Source organism: Scyliorhinus canicula, chromosome 5 (genome assembly GCF_902713615.1).
Source record: "Scyliorhinus canicula chromosome 5, sScyCan1.1, whole genome shotgun sequence".
Lineage (NCBI taxonomy): Eukaryota > Metazoa > Chordata > Chondrichthyes > Carcharhiniformes > Scyliorhinidae > Scyliorhinus > Scyliorhinus canicula.
The window spans coordinates 130,130,545-130,155,315 of NC_052150.1; the positions used below are offsets into that span (position 1 = coordinate 130,130,545).

At 44.3% G+C, this 24,771-nt stretch overlaps 1 protein-coding gene and 1 pseudogene across 1 annotated transcript in view; one reads left to right on the forward strand and one right to left on the reverse strand.

Moving 5' to 3' along the window:
• Window positions 1-249: 249 nt before the first annotated feature.
• glipr2l (GLI pathogenesis-related 2, like) overlaps window positions 250-24,771 on the reverse strand; it is a 113,540-nt gene continuing 89,018 nt past the window's right edge. Inside the window, exon 5 of the mRNA XM_038797660.1 lies at window positions 250-2,810. Coding sequence (XP_038653588.1) covers window positions 2,650-2,810 — 161 coding nt within the window. The 3' untranslated portion in view covers window positions 250-2,649. The remainder of the gene's footprint in view (window positions 2,811-24,771) is intronic.
• LOC119966717 lies at window positions 17,755-17,963 on the forward strand (annotated as a pseudogene).

The following is a 24,771-nucleotide window of genomic DNA, read 5'->3' on the forward strand; positions in this document are numbered from 1 at the left end:
TCTGTATCAGTTTGATCCTGAAAGCTGACCCGCAACCACAAGGCCGCAAGCCTCTGCATTGAGTTCTATGTAAATAAACGTTGTAGTTGTTATTTACCTAACTGGTGAACAGGAAATATTACATTGTAAATCACTTAAATACAAAACAACGTAGCTGCAATCAACCAACCAGTGGGGAAAGAAGTTTGGACAACTCATCAAAACCACACCTTTCATCCACCATGTAAATTTAAAAAAAACTTCACATCATTTCAAATGTAAGTACAATTTTAATAAATGAGCTGAATATTTTGTGAAGAGATATATTCAATGAATATCATTCCTTCATCCCTTTATCCATCATTGATTGCAGTAGGATCTGTGTTTAGCCCTCATCTGGAGTGAGTTAGAGCAGCTTTATAGGTTGGCTTCTCTCCCAACTTCTTTCTTTCCAACGGGTTAGGAGACCACCACATTTTCTGCATGCTTTGGTTCTGAGAAATGAAGTCCCCAGTGACTCATCAGTTGAATGGTGTACTCCTAACTGTAATGTGGAGAATTTCACGTCCCATCCCTACCAATCAAACCTACTCATCCTGCTCGAATGATTTTCATTGCTTCTTAACTGGATCGATCGGGTCCCGATGGAATTTAATCCTTCTGTAGATAGCTTGCAGCAGAAGATGGAAACCAAATAACGCATGTTTAAGACGCCCACAGTTCACTTTAATTCCAATACTTGTTGACCAATCTTGAAGCATAATGTTGCTGGTAGATTGTATTCAGTCCTGTTGCCTTTGCAGGAGAATATCATTGGCCGCCCAGAAACACAAACGGTATCAAAAATATGAACATAAAAATTTCTGCACTTGCCTTATCTCAGACAAAAATAAGGGTGTGATTCCCTCACTTGACCTATATGAAGGCCAAGAACTCATTTTGATTAGTTTAAAGGATTACGATAGGGTTCCAAAACTGTTAATCCTGCCTACATTGCCTCAAGAGCCTGCGCACGTCTACGATACAACCATCTGGATGATCACTGAAAACATTAAAATCTTTTTCACTTCTTGTTCTTCGCAATGTGGAAAACTGCCAACACCATTGTTATTCAGCCGATCTGCATTGTAGAATTAACAAGGGCACATCTAAATTTTAAAAATTATTCAAAGGCAATACCAAAAAGCTGACTTGCTTCTCTTTGGCCCAAAAGATTAGGCAGCAAGCAGGTGCAGTCTGAAATCCCAGGTCTGTGACTCCCATATAGAGTAACCAGAGGCAACAGGGGACAGATGGCAGTGATGATGATCCATTGAGCTTCACACCTCTGGATTAGGAAGGAGGTGGTTGAGCCATTCCGCATTACTACCTAGATGAAGGTGAAGGTTTGTTGATGTAGGGGAGTTCCGTAAAATGGACAACAGCCTGAAATTTAGGCCCAATATACAATTGGACACTTTAAATTAAGAATTGGACATTTTAAATTAAACCTCAGTCAGGCCTGATGGGAATTTGAACAGCTAAGTTTGAATCCACTGAGCAGAGACCTAAAGTCAGGACAAGCCTGGGCCTGCCCTATAAACAGGATATGATTGGTCCCATTCAAATGGATCAATTGTTGTGGATTGCCCAGACAAAGCTAGACTTTCTGGCACCCAGATCTCCCACCGTTACCATGTATAGAGTAAGGTTACGTGCAGACAATACCTGGAGATGGACCCCTGGGAGTGGGTTCCTGGTGTCCTGCGCAGTTGCAATTGGCAACTGCATTGGGTGTTGTGACATCTTGCCCTGGAAAGGCGCAAAGAGGGGATACCTGGGCCCTCCCCAATGAAGACTCGGCATAGAGGCAACAAAGAAGATTCAACAGTGGACCAGATGATGGAAGGAAGCAACGTGTGAAAAATCACTTTCACGGACAGAAGACCTGAGACAACCGCGAATTAGAGAATTGAACCGCAGCTTGATTGAGTGCATCAGCACAGATAGTATTAAGAATCTTGGGATTATTGTAGTTGGGATAATTTGAAGGGAGTAACTGTTTTTACTCTGATGATAAATTTGTTCGAATTGTGAATTTGTGTTTGTCCTTTGTTCATCTCGCAAATGAGGGCACCTGGGTAAAACCATTGAATAATAAACTGGTCAAAGTGTCTGATGTTTTACAGACAACATGAGGTCAAGACTGATTTAAGCAGGACAGAAGAATAAATGACTTGCAAAACTACACAAGAGAAAAAAAAAAATCAATTATAAAAGTAACCTGCAGGTTATGATAGCATGAGATCTTGGACAGATAGCATCTTGGGTTCAAGTGAAAAACAGGTCCTAAAACTCCATCCACTGCAGCAAGTTATTATTGTACAAAGCACCTGCCAACAGACTGGTTTGCTTTGATGACTGAATACTTGTGCAGCAGGCAGGGAGCATCATACAACAGACTGGTGTTTATTTTGAGCCCATTTTCATGTGGTTGGTTGGTTGGTTTTGTACTTTCTAAACAGATGCATCAATAACAGGCCCTTTTAAGCATTATATGAGAACACATAACATGAAAACATTGCAGGACCAGATCACTGGATGACAAATCATACAGGCGAATGTTCAAATGTCCAAACATTCTTTCTTCACCACTGATGGAATTCACGATCTTTTACAAATTTTTGGAATTTACTTCTTTGGAGGGAGAACGTTTTCCTCAAAATATCCCCGGTTCATGATGTTGCCAGCTGGAAAGTATCTGGCTACAACGAATGTAGAGCCATCCGTGGCTGAGGCCTTCCCAACCCCCAGCTTCTTGCTGCTTTTCCAAATTATTGCTGTAAAGTGACCTAGAGCAAAAATAAGACACAAGTTAAGGAGCAGGCGAACTGAGGAAATCACCCTCAATATGTGAGGAGTACACAGTTTGTCCCTCAGCCCAATTACTCATCAGCTGGATGCTTCACAATCACAATACCCCCAATTAATCACATTCCAATTCAATGCACTCTATCAAACTACAAGAGAGCTAGTGCTCAAAACAAATCTTAACACCCACCATAGAGAAATCTTTCAAATATTATCTTAATTGTAAAGAGGCAAGAGATAAAACACTGAACTGGAAAAACAAGGGGTTGGATTCTCCGCCCCGCTGCACGACATTTATGCTTCGCCCCGCCGGCGGGATGCTTCATTATAGAACATAGAACAGTACAGCACAGAACAGGCCCTTCAGCCCTCAATGTTGTGCCGAGCCATGATCACCCTACTCAAACCCACGTATCCACCCTATACCCGTAACCCAACAACCCCCCCCCCATTAACCTTTACTTTTTTTAGGACACTACGGGCAATTTAGCATGGCCAATCCACCTAACCCGCACATCTTTGGACTGTGGGAGGAAACCGGAGCACCCGGAGGAAACCCACGCACACAGGGGGAGAACGTGCAGACTCCACACAGACAGTGACCCAGCCGGGAATCGAACCTGGGACCCTGGAGCTATGAAGCATTTATGCTAACCACCATGCTACCCTGCTGCCCCCTAATTATGCTGGCTAGTCACTGGGCTTTCCCGTTGTGGGGCAGCCCCACTGTCGGGAAACCCCCAGGATGCCGGCAAAACAGAGCATTCCGCCGGCGGAGAATCCAGCCCAAGGTTTTCACTCACAATGCCCTCCAAACATGAACAATTCCGTCTTTTAGGACTGGCCCACCCACTCAGGGGCCAGAAAAAAGGTCAGGTTTATTGTATTGGTTAGGACCACTGCCTCTCAGCGCCAGGGACCTGGGTTCAATTCCAGCCTTGGGTGACTGTCTGTGTGGAGTTTGCACATTCTTCCCATGTCTGCGTGAGTTTCCTCCAGGTGCCAAGGTTTCCTCCCACAGACCAAATATGTGCTGGTTAGGTGGATTCGCTTGGTTAAATTGCCCCTTAGTGTCCAAAAGTCTAGGTGGGGTTACTGGGATAGGATGGAGTCATGGGCTTAAGTAGGTGCTCTTTCCAAGAGCCAATGCAGACTTGATTGGCCGAATGGCCTCCTTCTGCACTGTTGGGATTCTATGGATTCTTCTTCCCAGTAAAACAATCTGGGCCTCCCTTACCTCTATCAAACCACTCACACTTGCTGTCGGGCAGACTTCATAACAGGCCCCATGACCCCTTTCATTTTTATCTTGCAATGTGTTTACACTTGGAGATAATGGTAGCAGCCTGCATGCTAACAACAAGTCTCAAAAGTGCCAGCTAGTGTTGAGAATATCGGGATGTAAACAGCTACATTTTAAACTCGCACAAGGTGAAAGAGAGTTGTGCTCTGAAGGATAGTCATTAGTATTTCTACCTAGATACCCCATGATTCATATTGTGCTGGGGAAGAATGTGAACGAAACCATTGTAAGGCTAAGGTTACAGTTTTTCCTGGAATATTAATGAATATCGCAGAGTATTTTGGAGTTTGCCTGAATTTGGGAGAGAGGGAGCAGCTAAAAAAACTAAATTTCTATTGTTCGCTGAGTAGTAACATGGGTACGCACTCACAATCGGTGGAAAAGATCAAATTAATTGAAAGTTAAAATTAGGCTGGAGGAGTTGTCTAGATTAGGCCAGAGGGAGATTTGCCAGGAAAAGAAAACTTCATTGTGAAAGAGAGTTTTAAGGTTGTTGTACCAGACTGGAAAATAAAACAAGAATAAACTCTTGGCAGCTAAGAATCACTTGGGATTGATTCTGGGAAAACAGAACATCAACCTAAAGGAAAGGGAAAAGTATACCTGTGAAGTATATTTTCTCGATTGGGCTATTGTGAAAGGGAGTATTCTATTCTGTGGTTTAAAGTAGATGTTGCCCACACAGATAGTGTTTAATTAATAATGTGTTTTGTCATTTGTTAATAGTAAACATGGTAAAATATGAAATCTTGATCCATCATCCTTTCAGCTATTAACTGCTGCTGCCAACTGGAAAGGCATCAGGAACAGTTGTGCGTGTGCACTTGGTCCACATGGCAGCCGTCAGCACATGCACAACTATTCCTGGTGTTTCTGCGATCGCTGGCAACGGTTTCGATCAGCATCAATTTTGCTGCAGCAAATAGAAAAGCACAATTTGCCAGCAACAATTCATTCCCATTCCCAACACATCGTGGGATCTCAACTTCAATTAGATTTACATGCAAGTGTTGCTTCCTTAAGCTAGATCCAGCGCAAGGAGATTTTTTGCACAGCTTGCAAAGTACATAATAGAACTCTTCATTCAGTCCCACATTTGATGATGAATTTTTCTTAAATATTTTAGTCCAAATCGTTTTTTTATTGACCACTTATTTATCAATAAGCGTCCTTAAACTCTCCATTTTGAAAACTGAGAATCCCATTTACTGAAATTCCTGATTACATATCTTCATTATTTACTGCATCATCAGAAGCATGTTCTACAGAGGGAACAGTTGATAATTAATACACAGACTAGATACAACTTGCAATTGGTGAAGGACTTCTGAGACCTAAACATGTGTAACTTGAATTTTATCGGTAGTTTGTGTCAAACCAACTTGTTTGTTTTAATGCACCCGGCTCTGACACTCACACAGAGGTCAGAATTTTCCAGGCATTTAAGCGAACGGGATCATCTGATCCCAGGAAGCCCCGTTGACAACAGTGAGACCAGTAAATCCCGCCACAGACCAATGGTGGGCCACCTCCACTGCCACGTGTTTGTGCAGAAATATTCCGTGTCCCGGGTGGGATGGGTAAATGTGGAGAGCCGTTGACCTTTAAAGGCACTGCAAATGTTTCCGTCCAGCCTGCGATGGCGCCTGCTGGTGTCAGGTCTGAAAGATCCCACCCTGAGACTGTAAAAGCGCATGTGAAGGTAATGCTTCCTTTAGTGTTGTTAGTGGAAGAAATTGCTATACGTGTCAGGATTTGTATAATAAAGATGTCTCAAAGTGTTGTAATAGCACAGGTCAAGGGCAAACCAGCAGGCAAGGGGTTAAACATATACCAAGGGAAAACCAGCAAGCAAGGGGTTAAAGTCACCCACACTGGAAATGAGTGAATCATCTCACAGAGTATTTGAATATGAAAAGGGAAACACAGGGAGGTACCAGTAAGTCCGAATTTTTTCCGAATTAAACAAAGTTTTACCAACACCACGTGGTCGAGAACAGACTTTGAGGTTTTTCTTTCCTCCAACAAATGTTGCAACACAAATAAACATAAAGATATTTATTTTTAAATGTTAACAGTCTCTATGGTGATTGTAACAAAATTGGGGACTCTTTTCAGATTTCTAATCCACAGGCTGAGACAGATACACTGCACTGGATTCTCCCAAAATTAGACTATGTCTCCACTCCAGAGATACCGAGAAAAAAATTGACCTAATTCAATGGCAATTTAAATTTGGGCAGCATGGTAGCATGAATGGCTAGCACTGTGGCTTCACAGCGCCAGGGTCCCAGGCTCGATTCCCCGCTGGGACACTGTCTGTGTGGAGTCTGCACGTTCTCCCAGTGTCTGCGTGGGTTTCCTCCGGGTACTGTGGTTTCCTCCCACAGTCCAAAGATGTGCAGGCTAGGTGGATTGGCCATGCTAAATTGCCCTTAGTGTCCAAAAAGGTTAGGCGGGGTTATTGGGTTACGGGGGTAGGGTGGAAGTGAGGGCTTAAGTGGGCCGGTGCAGACTCGATGTGCCGAATGGCTTCCTTCTGCACTGTATGTTCTATGTTCTAATGTCCTGCAGGAGGCTATCAGGGGCCCAGAGTAAATATCGCAGCTTTAGCTGCAGATACGGGTCCCCGCACTTCCGGTTCGGAGTCCGCACATGCACATGGCGGCGTCCTCCAGTGAAAGTGGATTCTCCGCTCCCGCGCTGGCCGCCATTTCGGCACGGGCTGCGGAGAATCCAGCCCACTGTGTCTGGCCAGAGTTTAAACTAACAAGATTTCACAGTGACGCTTCCTGCATTTATAAAAAAATTAAGAATAGCTATGTCTATTGCTGAAGCTTTCCCTGAAAGAGAGGATTTGCCTTAGACTGCTTGCAACAGTTAACAAATAGTAGCAGAAATGTTGGAATTAAGAGTTAAAAGTCGGCACAACAGAAGCACAAACAGTTATGAATTGGCTCTACATTGTAACTTTTGAGAATACAAAAAGTAATCTAGATCAGGCATTTTCAAAGTGGGAGTTGTGACTCGCGAGCGGGTAACGGGAGGGTCGTGGAGCCAGCTAATGCGGCGTTCCCGATCGCGGGAATTCGCACACAATAGCCACAGCAGCCGGCTTTTAACAATGCCGCCTGCGAGTGGCTTTGAAAATGGCAGCTGTGACCAGCTAACAAAACGTGGGCGCACTTCTCATGTGTGCCCGCTCATCAGTGCGCATGCAGCCCGGGAGTGCTGGGACCTGAACCTGGGGTCAAAGTGCGATCGTGGCAAGGCGGCGGCTGACTGAGTGGTGATCACCGATGATGAACAAGGCTATGACCTCGATCTGTTTTGCATCCCTAAACATTACTGCAATAATCTGGAGAGAGTATATAACCCTTATGGTTTAATCATGGACAGAACTGAACGTTTGGCAAGGATTATAATGAAAGCCATGGGAACATGTGTAACTGAAGGGTGGCTGTAAGTTTTTTGCTGACCTTTTAGAGTACATTAAAGTATTGAATCGAAACAGTGACCAGTCAATCCCAATGACGGTGGACTTCATTCCCTTGAAGAGTTACTGTAATAATCATAGATCATAGAATTTACAGTGCAGAAGGAGGCCATTCGGCCCATCGAGTCTGCACCGGCTCCTGGAAAGAGCACCCTACCCAAGGTCAACACCTCCACCCTATCCCCATAACCCAACCCAACACTAAGGGCAATTTAGGACACTAAGGGCAATTTATCATGTCCAATCCACCTAACCTGCACATCTTTGGACTGTGGGAGGAAACCGGAGCACCCGGAAGAAACCCACGCACACACGGGGAGGATGTGCAGACTCCGCACAGACAGTGACCCAAGCCGGAATCGAACCTGGGACCCTAGAGCTGTGAAGCGATTGTGCTACCCACAATGCTACCGTGCTGCCCTGAAAATCAGTCAACAGGGCAGCTACTCAAGTGTTTATGAACTGAGGTACGAAATCCATGCTCTCTTCCTGTGAACCTGATTGGAGTGAGATCATGAGGACCAAGCAGGCTCATCTCTCGCATTAAAGGTAAGAGAAAATGGTGGGCCGCAAATGTCAGGAGGCGTGGGCCGCGAAGGTTGGCCAGTTGGTAAAAATGGGACCCTGGAAAAAAAGTTTGAAAAACACTGATCTAGATAATATGGAGGTTTGAGTTGGCTAGGATTTAGTGCAAATGAAGTAAATTGGAAAGAAGTAGAGAAAAGCAAAAATTTGAACTCGAGAAAGAAAGAGAAATTTAAAAAACTTAACTTGTAAGAGAGGAAAACAGAAAGAGAAATAGGAAAATTTGAATTAGGATTTCAAAGGAGAAAGCCTTGAATTGCAAGGAGAAAGGAAAACCAGGAAATTTGAGCTGGACAGATTGTATGGACAGGTAATAGAAGGCAGGCTTAGAAAGATAGGGCTGACTTTTCCAGCCCATCCCTCTGGCAGGATCTTCCAAATCCTGCCGCAGCTGGGGGACTCCGACCCATACAAAATAGGAGTAGGCCATTCAGCCCATTGAGCCTGCTACGCCATTCAGTGTGATCATGGCCAATCCTCTATCTTGATGCTATACTCCCGCTGTCTCCCCATACCCCTTGATGCCATTAGTGTCTAGAAATCCACCTATTTCTTTCTTAAATATATTCTGGGATTTGGAAACTCGCAGTCTATCCACCGTTAGCATTCTGGTGCTACCACTGTCCTCAATTGTAAACACCATGTCCCTTCTTCCCAGTAAAACAATCATGGCCCCCACTTAATCTCTTAACAATCAAACCATCCAGACTTGCCGCCAGGCAGACTTCAGAACAGGTCACATGACCCATTTATTTTACCGTACCCAGATCTGAAAAATATAACAATCTTATAAATCCCATCATTGTAACACCTGCCCGTTACCAATCTCACCTCTACAAAAATTTCCCGGAGACAGGATGGAGCTGGACAGCTGGCCGACTGGTCGCTAGGTCTAATTTCTGAAGCCGTCCACCTCCAATCCAAACCCTGACTGGAGCTGAAAATCTAGCTCTTAGAACTTACTCTGCAGAAGAAAAGTATGTTGAACTTTGAAAGTTTAGAGGGTATGCGCAATGCTCTAAAATTGCTGCAGTAACAGTTAAGAAGTACATGTCAAAGCTTCTCCCTCTCTTTCACTTCCTGCTGTAATGCGTATAAACATCTTTGGTGGTCTCCCACCAACATCCAGTCAATGTTAACCCAGCTCAAGTAGTTAAAAGACAAATTAGGGAATGTTTATATCGTGCAGCACTTTAAGTACGATTAGCTGCTTATAGCTGTGACTGCATCCAAGACCAGTGATACACAGTAAAGACTTTTGCTGGCCTCTGGTCAGCAAACGAATTGCAGCACCTAATGTTTGGGCAGCCATGTTATGCTGGGCGTCTCACTGTAACTGCTGACCGTACCATTTCCAAATGAGGAAAGCTTCAGCCATCGACAGCTCCTGATATTTTCCAGCTGGGAACATTTTAGAACTGCTGATATTTTGAGAGAAGTGTTTGGTCTCCTAAAATGCAAATTTGTATGACATCAGAACTCCCTCAGGAACTAACTTTACAACAGAAATTGCACAAGACACCGAAGATCATCGGCTTTGTTGCAAAATGTATTACTACAATTCCACAGAAACTATTAACGGCAGCAATACACTTCTGCAGAGTATGACTCATCATTCTGGCTCAGTGCCTGTGAACAATCCATTCTCTATCTGGCACAGAACTTTGCTTTTAATCTTTATATTCCTCCCCCACTTTCCCTGCCTCTGCACTTGTTTAAAACCAATTAAGTCTGCAATTTCTGTCAGTTCTGATGAAAAGTCAACAATCTGAAATGTTGGGCTAGATTTTCCCATGATAGTGGAGAAAGGGTTGGGGGGGGGGGGGGGGGGGGCTACTGGAGAAGACTTTCGTAAAGTCTTCTTCATTCTTCAAGTAACATGACACTTGCCAAAGGAAATCGGACAAGTAATCAGAGTGGAAGATATGTAGGCTTATGGGAAAAGAGCAGGGAAGTGGGCTTAATGGAAAGCCCTTTAAAAGGGCTGACACAGGCACAACGGGCCAAATGGTCTTGTTTTGTGCTGCAAGATTCATTTTCAATGACACACTGTGGTACAGGCTAACCTGATAGCCTCAGTCCCAGGGAAGCCCAGGCAAGAAAGATGTTCTGACACCATTGATAGGGATCAGGTTGTATAAACCTCAGGAAATGCATCATTGCAGCAGCTCTTTTGACTTGAAGCTGAGCAAAAACAGATCAGTTGCCTCCCAAAAACAAAATCCCGCAGAACCCTTGGAATTGGGCTTGGTGGAGAGGGGGAACACTATGATGTTTGAAAGGTGTTCAATATCACACGAATCAAGATGCCCTTTCCTGGCAGGTAATCCACCTTTTTTCTTAAGTACATATCCTTCTTGTTTCCTGGTAGCAAAGCAAATATTCAGAAGGAGATCACAGCATAGCTGGCATAAAAGCTGTCAGAGACAGTATCGTGTGCTACAATTAAATCCAGACAGTAGTAAATGTTTGAGGACTGTTCCATGCAGCAGCCCTGTATATGCTATCAAAATAAACATAGCTGACTGATCTGTAGCAAGTAGCTTTTAACGGGCATGCTAATCAAGAGGAGCTCAGGTTCTTCACTGGGGTAGAGATCTCATCATATAGAACTGTCTGTGAGAGGTTATACTCATCAGGAAAGATTGAACAGGCTGGGGTTCCTGCCTTTAGAAAAGAGAAGTCTGAGGAGTGATCTGATAGATGTCTTTGATAGAGTGGAACTGGAGAAAATGTTTCCACATTTGTTTGTGACCAGAACACGGTGCCATCAGTATAAAACTGTCACAAATAAACCCATTAACAAATTCAGGAAAAAGCAATTAAACCAGAGAGTGGTTAGAATGTAGAACTCACTACACGGAGCAGATGAGGAGACTAGCATAGATATGTTTAAGAGGAAGCTGGATAAACAGATGAGGGAGAAAGGAATAGAGGGATATGGTAGGTTTAGATAAGGAAGGGTAGGAGGAGGCTTGTTGACTATAAGCATTACAATTAACCCATTGGGTTGAATGGCATGTTTCTGTGTTGTAGATGTAATGTAATGCTTTTTTACAACAGCTTTAGAATAGTAATGGAAAACGACAAGGTAGAACCAATTTTAAAAATACTTTACTAGAGGAGGGCTAACTCTGGTCCAGATGGATTGGAAACAACAGTGCTCGACAAAATAATAGCTGAGCAATGAGAACGTTTCAGGGAAGAGATGCAGATGGAGTGGACACATTTTCATGAGGTGAATGTAACAACAAAAGAAATAGAAGCAGGAGGAGGCTATTCAGACCATTGAGCCCTCCATCATTCAATACAATCATGGCAAATGTTCAAACTCAATTTCACTTCCCCCACTGTTCTTCGATAATTAAAGACCACTTTCGGGTCATTTCCTGCTCAGCCTCAATTTCAATACCGATGAGAGAGGTTTCATTTTTAAAAATTCAGTCATGGAATGTGGTCCTCGCTCGCAGTGCCAGCACTTATTGCCCATCCCCGACTGCCCTTAAGTGAGTCGTTTGCTTGGCCATTTCAGAGGGCAGTTAAGACTCAACACATTGCTGTGGGTTTGGAGCCACATATAGGGCAGACCAGGTAAGGATGACTGATTTTCTTCCCTAAAGTAAGGACATTAGTGAACCAGATGGGTTTTTATGACAATTGACAAACATTTCATAATCATTTGGCTTTAATTCCAGATTTTTATTGAATTCAAATTTCACCATTTTCTATGGTGGGATTCAAACCCGGGTTCTTTGGATTGCTAGTCCAGTGACAATAGCACAACACCACTGCCTGCCCTTAGCAGAAGGGGAGAAGCCTAACCCTGCTCGGGATGCAGGCAGTGGTGAGAGCACCTCCCTCAAGGACCCCTTGCCACATCAGGTCTCTCACCCCCCCCCCCCCCCCCCTCCTCCCCAAGGTCTGCCAACCATGGAGGCCTCTCCATCAAGACCCCCAAATGGTCATGAGGCTGCTGCGATCAGTGTGGATACGTTCCTGCCGACATTTTGGTTGGTGGAACGGGAAACCCCACCATCTGAAAAATCACACCCTACATAATACTGTGTGAGTCAACACTCATAATAAGAAATGGGGTGTCATTTCCCACATCCTGAAAAGAACGTGTGCTGAGCAGAACCTCTTCACTGGCACTGAAACACATTTTTAACGTGAAGATAATCAACACTCGTGAGACAGCCTTGACCACAGAGTGGAAAATTGTCCATAAAGGTTTATTCAACAGGACGTTTCAGCCACATTCCTGTTTGTGTACTTGAGTTTATGTGCATCTTGAAACCACCACACAGGCTCATTGGTTTCAGGACAGAGAAAGTATTACAAATAATTTCCCCCCAGAATCAGTCCATTCCCATGACTCCCGGCTGTAAAGAAGCAACTTGAAAGAGAGAAAATTCCTTTTATGCCCTTTATGTTGCTGCCAATTCAATAATTTTGTTGGTTATTAGCATTCCAGGAGAAAATGAAATGATCCAGAACTATTTACTCAACCAAACTCTTCTAGATTGTGGTAGTGATGCAGGTGAATCAGGCGGAGCTTGAATTAAATTCACAGGAGTGCAGTGTCTGTTTTGTATGTGGAGACGAGGGATTGGGGGTGGGTAGGGGAGGAATTAGTCGTCATGATCCCATTAAAATATAGTTTCATCACGGCCATAGCTTACAGCTTGCTGCAGTGTTACAGTATGTCATATCAGGAAGAACAGACTTGCAGCTCATCCTTACAAACATTTCCTGCTGCACCATTTTAGATATTTCACTCTCAGGGATTTCATTTTGAGTATTTTCTTTAAAATAATAAACATAATTCCACTCTCCGGACTGAATTCTGGTGCTTACCAGCAGCTGAAAACCATTAACCCGAGTTATTCAGCTCATCTACCTCAAATTTATATCCGTTTCACAATAGAACAGGTCATTGAACTTATGAATGTGAACTTTTTAGTGAAAGAAACACAAACAATCTGACACTGGAAATGCAGCAAAAAAAAGGATAAACATAACAACACTGCAGGTCAGGATTCAATATTTTCCTCTAAAGATCAATGTTATGCTGAAGTAGCTGAAGATTTTGGCTTTGAGAACAACGCATTGCTCAACTGTATCTGACTCTAATCCAATTTATCTCCCCATGAGTCGCTTTTAGGAGGTTGTGAAACAGGCAGTTGTGTGAAGTGACAGTATAGTTTGGCAGCAGGCCCTGGGAGCTGAACCAGCAACGCCATTAGAGTCATTCTGGAGCTTTATTTTTAAATTAACACACTGCTAGTACATTGAAAGTGTAATCTTTGTATAGGCCTTGTGTCAACACTAACTATCAAACATCATGCAATACAGCAATATTGCAGTCATTCCAGTCACTCTCTGGGAAGAAGCAGTCAGCGTCGTTCCTACACTTATCACCTCTTCTCCAAAAGGGTCCCATCCAGGCTGCCATATAATTCCAGGGGCCCCTGCAACTCTCCATCACTTCACCCAGGCAACCATGTGCAAGATTTTTCAAATGGCAGGGTTTCCTACCCTGCCACTTGAAGAGTTGGTGGGGAATGCATTCCTCCAATAACAGCAGGTCCGCAGCCACTTGGCTGGAGACAGGGCTTCGCCCCTCATTCAGGAGAAAGTCTTGCTTCAGAGAGCTGCAGCCTGCCAATCTGGTTGACCGGAGACTCTATTGTCCCAGCAGTGCTAGTGGCAGCAGTGGCCAACACTTGGACTACAAGCAGTCGTCAGATTCAAAGTCCCAGAGTCCAGGACCAGTCAAGTGCAGGCAGTCTTTAATCTGGGAGAGATTATGACTAGAAGCAGGTGGAGGTCTTGATGATAAATATTTATTCAATAGTAAATTATCAGATATAGTATTGGCTGGGAGGAGGGCGCACCCACGGGAACCCCCCGATGTGGAAAAGGCCCATTGAGGGACGCGATACCACCTTCTTGCCAGAGGCCTGAGCAGGGTGGCTTTGGCTTTCCTTTGCCCCTGAACCCCGACCACCAACCTCAAAATTGAGGCTGGGTAGGAAACTGCCTTCACCTATTTAATAATTAGCCACTGAAATGCCTCAATTGGACCTCATCTCGCCCATGTAAAATTGTAGCTTGGTCAGGTATAGTTAGGAGGACAGCAGAAAGGCCACACAGGAATTTAATATTTTTGCCCCACCTTCAAAACCACTGGCAGGGAACCAGAAGTTCAGTCCCCTTTTTTTTCAGTGAACTAAAAAGTGAATCTAGCAAGGCTAGGATTCATGGAATCCTAAAAAGGGCCAATGGAAATTGATCAAGAACCAGGGCCTCGTTGATTTCTTTCCCCCTCCTCAATTGGCAATATTGAATTGACTCTGACATCTTGACCACCACCATCCTAGTTGAGATCAGCAATATTGCCAGGAAGTGGGCTACACCAAGTGATGCTTTTACTCACCGAGTCTTTGCTGGTCAACTTTCCACAAACATTATTGATAGAGATGAGAAGACAGGTCTATCTTTTACTTTTAAATTAGAAATGCTATATACGTTGTGGGCGTGATCAAATGGAAGAGTTTCGAAGTGTCATTTGTGGCGGGTTTGACTGGGAGTTTCCCGCTGTCTCATTCCCCACCATCATCTAACTACACTTAGCCACTTTTTTGGGCCCTGGGGAGTTTCTCACCGGTTTAGCCCACAGTTAGAATTATTTTCATCCCTGGGGAGCTCCACTCACTGACCACACCGGCTCCTCAGAGATCGGGCCATTATTTTGAAAGGGCGCTCCGATCTCTGTGAGCTTGAGGGTTCCCCACACCCTCCAACCTGGGCAATGACATTCCCCCACACATGGGCATTACAGGACCCCCACTCTTCACTCCTCCCTGCAACCTCCCAGACGCACCTATTACTTCTCCTGCAACCCTCAGCCTTCATATCCCCCCTTTCATGGGCAAGGCCCCCTCAGGCCCTGATCCCTGGCAGTGCCATCATGGCAGTCTAACACTGCCACCCTGGGAGTGCTCCTGCTGGATTTGCAGTGCCACCCATGCACCTTGGCAGTGCAAAGGTGGCAGTGCCAAGGGGTCAGCTGGGAAGTGCCAATGTGCCCACATTCCAGGGAGAGGGGAGGCCCACCCTGCCCTGACCACCCAGGGGCGCCAGATAGCCCGGAAGGCATTTGCCCCTGTTCAGGCACGAGGCCGGTAGATCATGCCCTGTGAATTTTCCATAACTTAACATCTGCAGGAAATATTACATGTGCAAAAACAAAGATTAAAAATCACAGCCAAATCCAAAACCATACTTGCCTACAGGACAAGGGACACCCGAGGATTAATTTGAGTGCAATCTCTCTCAGCTGTGCTCTCACAGGATGCAAACTAAAAGTGACGAATTATTTGAAACAATTTTAACTATTTGCCAAACAGGCCACATTTCTGAACATACAAACAAGGATCAGGAGTAAGCCATTCAGCCCCTCCAGCCTGCTCTGCCATTTAATAATATCATGGCTGATCTGAAGTGGCATTCTTTTATCTGCTGATTGTTGGAACCAACAATTCTACGGACACGTGCTTTAGGATTAGAATAGCGGTTTTAATATACTCACAACAGAGCCAGCCTGTTAGCCATTGAACTTTTGGTGAACTGGCCGGCTGACCATGTGGCACTGATCTTTATACAGCAGCTCCAGGGGGGAGGAGTCCTGGGCGGAGCCAAGGGAGAAGCCCAGTACAATTCGCGAGCATTCCCAGAGCTACTCCCCCTAGTGGTCAGGTAGTGCAACTACACTTACAATATAGACACATGTATATACAGATTATAATCCAGTGTGAATCACATTCACCACACTGATAAAACAAGTAATCTGGATATACCAAAAATTCTTCGATCCTTCAACTGACATGCGGAACCCTGACAAATCAGTCAAATTATAAGGAAGTGAGAGTGATAGTGATTGGAGGAGGGCGGGGCGGGGGGAGGGGGGAAAAGAAGTGGAGAAAGTCTGCAAAATTTATTTTTGAGTTCTTTCTCTTATTGGTGAGATTAGTTTTCAGATGTTGGTCCTGTTTTCTTCGGTTAGTTCAGTTAATTGTTGGTGTGCTGGTTACAGAAGCTAATGTGCTGACTCATTGTTACACCTGGACACAGGTGCACAATTTGCCCAGGTTGCTTCAAGCCTTAAAATAACTGCAGTCTCAGAATTATATTCCTATTTCTACTCATTGTTGGTAAAAGCTGTTCAATTTCTTTTACACTAACGTGTTTGAATATCCCTCGATTTGAGGATGGCATCTAGTCAGGGTCTTCATATGACTGAACAGGCTGATTCGGACCCTGCAGATCTTTGAGCACATGAGGCAGGATGTCCCACTAGGTAATGGGATCTGAATGGAGTTCAGGATTTTCCTCCTTTTCATCTCCGCAACCACTCTGCCTCATCATTAAGGTGTTTGGATCATGATGCAGCCAATGAACAAGTTTTCGCCATTTTGAATGACCTGTAGCAAGCTCCTCCCAATCATTAATCTCATCACTGCCACGCTTCGGGGAGTCTTTGAAGCATTTTCTTTGTCCTTCCCTGGAACATTGGCAATTTAGAGTTCAGAAAACAGGACCTAGCCGGCGAGATACCTTTCAGCCATTTGGACAGTGTCCAGTCCATTGAAGTTGATTTTATGGAAGTTTTGCCTGAATGCTTGCAGAGCTGACTTCATGAAGGACACTAGTGCTTGTTTGACAGTCCTCCCCTTGAATCTGGAGTATGCACAAGAGGCACTGCTGGTGGAATTTCTCTAGCACTCTTATGCGTCGCCGTGGGAATAAAAGATTAGTTAGATACTGGAGCAAAGAGACTACATCAGGCTCTGGTAACTTGAAGCTGAAAATGGGAACAGAGTATCCAATCGTGACAGTCAGCCAACAGTTAATTCAAGAGGGAAAGGCCTAGTTTGGCAAACCTCCAAGAATCAACACGGGGAGGTGCCATATTGGAATTATGCAATAAGAAATTAGTCAGTTAACTGCCTACTGATGCATGAATATTTATCAAACTGCAATCATAATATGATCAAATTGAACAAAGTGTTTGAAAAGTAGAAAAGCAAAACAGCTCATAAAATTCAAGATTTAGGTGAGGCTTAATTCAATGCAACAAGGCAGAAACTGCTGACAGTAAACTGTCTGATAATGGATAAAATGAGGGATCAGTGTTTTTGTTCAAAAAATAATCATGATGCAGTATCAGTTTATATCCCTAAGAAAGCAAGAGCTCTCCATGCTAAATAAAAAGCCATTGATGACTCAAAAAGATAACAAGAAACTAAAAGAAAAAGCATTAAAAATGCAAAAAGAAAAAGCACAGACCCTGGCAAAGGATATCAAAATTGTCACAAATATTTTTTCATAACTGTATGAGGAAACAAAGGGTGGTCAGGAGCAAGGTGGACCCCTTGAGAACTGAGAACAATGATGTTGTCAATAAAAATTAGGAAATGGTGGGCACGTTGAATAATTACTTTGTGCCACTAGTGCAGGAAGCTCGCCAGATGCTGTAACTACTTCTCAGCCTTTTGGCCAAGATCAAGCCCAAGATCAGATATATTGCCTGTTCTTGTCAGCTTGCATCAAATATGTTTCTTTTGTGGGGACCATGAATTGGTTTGAATTTGAATTGTTTTTTGGAGCAAGCAAAATGGATTAAGGGCTTGCCCTGTCCACTTTGCATGTTGGCTTTGTATCTCTTCAGAAAGGAATAAAATCTTTTTAAAAAAATGTTACAAAGTTCCCTTGATTTGGAGACTTTCTTTAGTTTGGAAAAGTGCGCAGCTACCTCATTATTCGAGAAATGTGAGAAGGGAATTATACAATAATTATCCCAATATCTCTTAACAGGAATTTAAAAAAAATTAAAGTGCCCATTTTTTTTTAAATTAAGGGGAATTTAGCACAGCCAATCCACCTACCCTGCACACCTTTGGGTTGCGGAGATGAGACCCACACAGACACGGGGAGAATGTGCAATCTCCACACGGACAGTAACCCAGAGTCGGCATTGAACCTGGATCATCAGCCCCTTGAGGCAGCTGTGCTAACCACTGTTACCATGCTGCCCCTTGCCATTAGGAAATTACGGGAATTCAGAATTAAGGATAGGATGACTGAACATCTTGAAAATTCTCAGCAGATCCGAGAGAGACAGTATAGATTTATAAAGGGTAGATCAGACCTGACAGATCTGATGGAAATGCTGGGCGAGGGAATGTCCATTGATATTATGTATTTGAACTTCCCAAAGACATTTGATAAAGGCCCGTATAGGCGACTGGAGCTAAATTTGAAGACCATGGAATTGAAGGGAAGTTATTGCTCCAGTTGGGAAATTGGCTGAGGTGGGCAGGAGATCAGGAGTCAGGATAATAGACAGGTACTCTAACTGACAGGATGTGAGTAATGGTGTCCTGCATAGAGATATGTTAGGGCCTATTTATCATATTTATTAACAACTTAAATGACTGGATAGAAAGCTGTTTAACCAAGTTTGCTGATGAAACAAAGGTGGGCAGCATTTTAATCAGTGTAAATGGAAGCATTAAATTACAGAGATATTGATAGACTAAATGAATGGCAAAAATGTAACAAATGGATTTAAATGCAAGCAAATGTGAAGTCAGGTATTTGGGACCGAGCAAGGATAGAACAGGGCACATTCTAAATGGTGAGAAGCTGGAAACTGTGGCGATCAAGCAGACTTGTGGGGTGTGTTGTGCTTTGTGAGCTTGTCTTGCAATGAATCTACAGAACTGCTGGTGACTTAGCCAGAACGATGTTTTATTGATTTGCATGTGGTAAGGTAACGATCAGAATCAATACAGACCAAGTTATTATTAGACTCTCCTTTAACTACCCTTATGCACGACTGTTCCCATGTATGCCATACAACATTCTCCTGGCGGCCAGATGTCACCTCACTAATGTCTCTGGACTGCATGGTAGATCTGTACCGCCATCTTCTGGTTGGAGGTCGCACCATCAACTATATACAATATTGTCTACAGGCATATCACCACAGGGTTGGGGGGGGCAGGCAAGCACATAAATAGATTATTAAAATGCCATGAACAGGTACAAAAATAATCTAAAAGGCTATTGGAATGCTGACCAATAGAATACAAGGGGCTAGAAGTTATGCAATAGTCATACAGTGCCCTGTTTAGACCACATCTGGAGTTCTGAAAGAGGTTCTGGGCGCCATTCCCTGGGAAGGACATATTGGCTTCAGAGGCATTGTAGCATAGATTTAATAGAATGCTACACGCATTCGAAAGAGCAGGATTTTCTGGACCCCCCCCCCCAGCAGTGGGCACCTTCACCGACGGGACGGGAAAATTTGCAGAGCGACCAAAGTTAATTGACTCACATCCCACTGGCGGGATGGGAAAATCTTGGCACAAGTGTCTAATTACGAGAGGAAATTTCACGCACTGCGGTTATGTTGCCTGGAATGTAGATGGTAAGGGGATGATTTGTGGAGAAGAAATTCAAATGGAAATAGTAGCTTGGATTTTCTCAGTCCAACAGAAATTAAGAACAACAGACAAAAAGAAACAATTTTGACTGATTGGGGAGGCTAGGACAAGGAATATAATCTTAAACATTACAGCCAGACCTTTCAATCATGAAGAAAGGAACACACTTTCTACACACTAAAGTGTGATAAAAGTTTGGATCTCTCTTCTGCAAACTAGATCGACTGTTAACTTTAGTCTGAGACTGACAATGTTTTGCTATCTGCAGGTATCAGAAGAAATGACTCAATATGTAGATAGGCCGACTTGGGGGGAGGCCATATTGGAGTTGGTGCTTGGCAACGACAAGGTCATCGAGGTTTACAGCATGGAAACAGGCCCTTCGGCCCAACATGTCCATGCCGCCCAGTTTTTACCTCTAAGCTAGTCCCAATTGCCCACATTTGGCTCAGATCGTGTTTTCGGGATCCTTAAGGGGGAGGGGGAGCAGCCCCAAGTCGTGGTCCACACAGGTACCAACGACATAGGTAGGAAAAGGGATAGGGATGTAAGGCAGGAATTCAGGGAGCTAGGGTGGAAACTTAGAGCAAGAACAAACAGAGTTATTATCTCTGGGTTGGTACCCGTGCCACGTGCTAGCGAGTCGAGGAATAGGGAGAGAGAGTAGTTGAACACGTGGCTGCAGGGATGGTGCAGGAGGGAGGGTTTCAGATTCCTGGACAATTGGGGCTCATTCTGGGGTAGGAGGGACCTCTACAAACGGGATGGTCTACACCTGGACCAGAGGGGTACCAATATCCTCGGGGGGAGGTTTGCTAACGCTCTTCGGGAAGGTTTAAACTAGTTCAGCAGGGGATTGGGAACCTGAATTGTAGCTCCAGTACACAAGAAGCTGAGAGTAGTGAGGTCATGAGTAAGGTTTCAAAGTTGCAGGAGTGTACCGGCAAGAAGTAAGGTGGTCTAAAGTGCGTCTACTTCAATGCCAGGAGCATCCGGAATAAGGTGGGTGAGTTTGCAGCATGGGTTAGTACGTGCGACTTCGATGTTGTGGCCATTTCGGAGACATGGATAGAGCAGGGCGAGGAATGGTTGTTGCAGGTGCCGGGGTTTAGATATTTCAGTAAGCTCAGGGAAGGTGGTAAGAGAGGGGGAGGGGTGGCATTGTTAGTCAAGGACAGTATTACGGTGGCTGAGAGGACATTTAATGAGGACTCGAATACTGAGGTAGTATGGGCTGAGTTAAGAAACAGGAAAAGAGAGGTCACCCTGTTAGGGCTTTTCTATAGGCCTCCGAAAAGTTCCAGAGATGTAGAGGAAAGGATTGCAAAGATGATTCTGGATAGGAGCGAAAATAACAGGGTAGTTGTTATGGGGGACTTTAACTATCCAAATATTGACTGGAAACACTATAGTTCGAGTACTTTAGATGGATCCGTTTTTGTCCAATGTGTACAGGAGGGTTTCCTGATGCAGTATGTAGATAGACCAACAAGAGGCGAGGCCGTATTGGATTTGGTACTGGGTAATGAACCAGGACAGGTGTTAGATTTGGAGGTAGGTGAGCATTTTGGTGATAGTGACCACAATTCGATTACGTTTACTTTAGCGATGGAGAGGGATAGGTATAAACCGCAGGGCAAGAGTTATTGCTGGGGGAAAGGCAATTATGATGCGATGAGGCAAGACTTAGGATGCATCGCCTGGAGAGGAAAACTGCAGGGGATGGACACAATGGAAATGTGGAGCATGTTCAAGGAACAGCTACTGCGTGTCCTTGATAAGTATGTACCTGTTAGGCAGGAAGGAAGTAGTCGAGTGAGTGAACCATGGGTTACTAAAGCAGTTGAAACACTTGTCAAGAGGAAGAAGGAGGCTTATGTGAAGATGAGACGTGATGGTTCAGTTGGGTCGCTTGAGAGTTACAAGTTAGCTAGGAAGGCTCTAAAGAGAGAGCTAAGAAGAGCCAAGCGAGGACATGAGAAGTCTTTGGCAGGTAGGATCAAGGATAACTCTAAAGCTTTCCATAGGTATGTCAGGAATAAAAGAATGACTAAGATAAGAGTAGGGCCAGTCAAGGACAGTAGTGGGAAGTTGTGCGTGGAGTCCGAGGAGATAGGGGAGGTGCTAAATGAGTATTTTTCGTCAGTATTCACACAGGAAAAAGACAAAGCTGTCGAGGAGGATACTGAGATACAGGCTACTGGACTAGAAGGGCTTGAGGTTCATAAGGAGGAGGTGTTAGCGATTCTGGAAAGTGTGAAAATAGATAAGTCCCCTGGGCCGGATGGGATTTATCCTAGGATTCTCTGGGAATCAAGGGAGGAGATTGCTGAGCCTTTGGCTTTGATCTTTAAGTCATCTTTGTCTACAGGAATAGTGCCAGATGACTGGAGGATAGCAAATGTTGTCCCCTTGTACAAGAAGGGGAGTAGAGATAACCCCGGTAACTATAGACCAGTGAGCCTTACATCTGTTGTGGGAAAAGTCTTGGAAAGGTTTATAAGAGATAGGATGTATAATCATCTGGAAAGGAATAATTTGATTAGAGATAGTCAACATGGTTTTGTGAAGGGTAGGTCGTGCCTCACAAACCTCATTGAGTTCTTTGAGAAGGTGACCAAACAGGTGGATGAGGGTAAAGCAGTTGATGTGGTGTATATGGATTTCAGTAAAGCGTTTGATAAGGTTCCCCACGGTAGGCTATTGCAGAAAATACAGAGGCATGGGATTCAGGGTGAATTAGCAGTTTGGATCAGAAATTGGCTAGCTGATAGAAGACAAAGAGTGGTGGTTGATGGGAAATGCTCTGACTGGTGTCCAGTTACTGGTGGTGTGCCACAAGGATCTGTTTTGGGGCTGTTGCTGTTTGTCATTTTTATAAATGACCTGGAGGAGGGCGTAAAAGGATGGGTGAGTAAATTTGCAGATGACACTAAAGTCGGTGGAGTTGTGGACAGTGCAGAAGGATGTTACAAGTTACAGAGGGACATAGATAAGCTGCAGAGCTGGGCTGACAGGTGGCAAATGGAGTTTAATGCAGAAAAGTGTGAGGTGATTCATTTTGGAAGGAATAACAGGAAGGCAGAGTACTGGGCTAATGGTAAGATTCTTGATAGTGTGGACGAGCAGAGAGATGTCGGTGTCCATGTCCATAGATCCCTGAAAGTTGTCACCCAGGTTGAGAGGGTTGTTAAGAAGGCGTACGGTGTGTTAGCTTTTATTGGTAGAGGAATTGAGTTTCGGAGCCATGAGGTCATGTTGCAGTTGTACAAAACTCTGGTGCGGCCACATTTGGAGTATTGTGTGCAGTTCTGGTCGCCACATTATAGGAAGGATGTGGAAGCATTGGAAAGGGTACAGAGGAGATTTACAAGAATGTTGCCTGGTATGGAGGGAAGATCATATGAGGAAAGGCTGAAGGACTTGAGGCTGTTTTCGTTAGAGAGAAGAAGGTTAAGAGGGGACTTAATTGAGGCATACAAGATGATCAGAGGATTAGATAGGGTGGACATCGAGAGCCTTTTTCCTCGGATGGTGATGTCCAGCACGAGGGGACATAGCTTTAAATTGAGGGGAGATAGATATAGGACAGATGTCAGAGGTAGGTTCTTTACTCAGAGAGTAGTAAGGGCGTGGAATGCCCTGCGTGCAACAGTAGTGGACTCGCCAACACTAAACGCATTCAAATGGTCATTGGATAGGCATATGGACGATAAGGGAATAGTGTAGAGGGACTTTAGAAGGGTATCACAGGACGGTGCAACATCGTGGGCCAAAGGGCCTGTACTGCGCTGTAATGTTCTATGTTCTATATCCCTCGATACCCATCTTTCCCGTATAACTGTCCAAATGCTTTCTAAAAGACAAAATTGTATCCGCCTCTACTACTGCCCTTGGCAGCTCTCTCCAGACACTCACCACCCTGTGTGTGAATCAACTGCCCCTCTGGACACTTTTGTGTCAGATGTCTCGGTGGGAGAGCATTTCGGAGAGAGTGACCACAACTCCTTGACCTTTACCATAGTCATGGAGAGGGATAGGAACAGACAGTCTGGGAAGGTGTTTAATTGGGGGAGGGGAAATTATACTGCTATTAGACAGAAGCTGAGGAGCATAAAGTGGGAACAATTGTTCTTGGGGAAATGCACAACAGTAATGTGGGAGTTATTTAAGGAGCACTAGCTGCGAGTGCTGGATAGTTTTGTCCCACTGTGATGTGGAAGGAATGGTCAGGTGAAGGAGCCTTGGATGATAAAAGAAGTGGAGCTTCTAGTCAAGAGAAAGAAGGAAGCTTACGTAAGGTTGAGGAAGCAAGGGTCTGACTCTGCTCTAGAGGGTTACAAGGTAGCCAGGAAGGAACTCAAAAATGGACTGAGGAGAGCTAGAAGGATGCATGAAAAAGCCCTGGCGGGAAGGATTAGGGAAAACCCCAAGGTGTTCTACACTTTTTTTTCCCTTTTTTAAAAATAAATTTAGGAATACCCAATTAAATTTTTCCAATTAAGAGGCAACTTAGTGTGGCCAATCCACCTTACCTGCACATCTTTGGGTTGTGGGGGCGAAACCCATACAAACACGGGGAAAATGTACAAACTCCACATGGACAGTGACTCAGAGCCGGGATCGAACCTGGACCTCAGCACCGTGAGGCAGCAGGGCTAACCCACTGCGCCACCGTGCTGCCCCAAGGCATTCTACACTATGTGAGAAATAAGAGGATGTTCAGAGTGAGAGTAGTGCCGATCAGGGATAGTGGAGGGAACCTCTGCCAGAATCTGAGGAGATGGGGGAGACCCTAAATTAATATTTAGTTTCAGTATTCACGAGAGAGACCTTGTTGCCCATGAGAATAGTGTGAACCAGGTTAATAAACTCAAACAGGTTGATATTAAGCAGGAGGATGTGCTGGAAATTTTGAAAAGTATCAGGATAGATTAGTCCCCTGGGCCTGACGGGATATACCCAAGGTTACTACGGAAGCGAGGGAGGAGATTGCTGCGCCATTGGCGATGATCTTTGCATCCTCACTCTCCACTGAAGTAGTA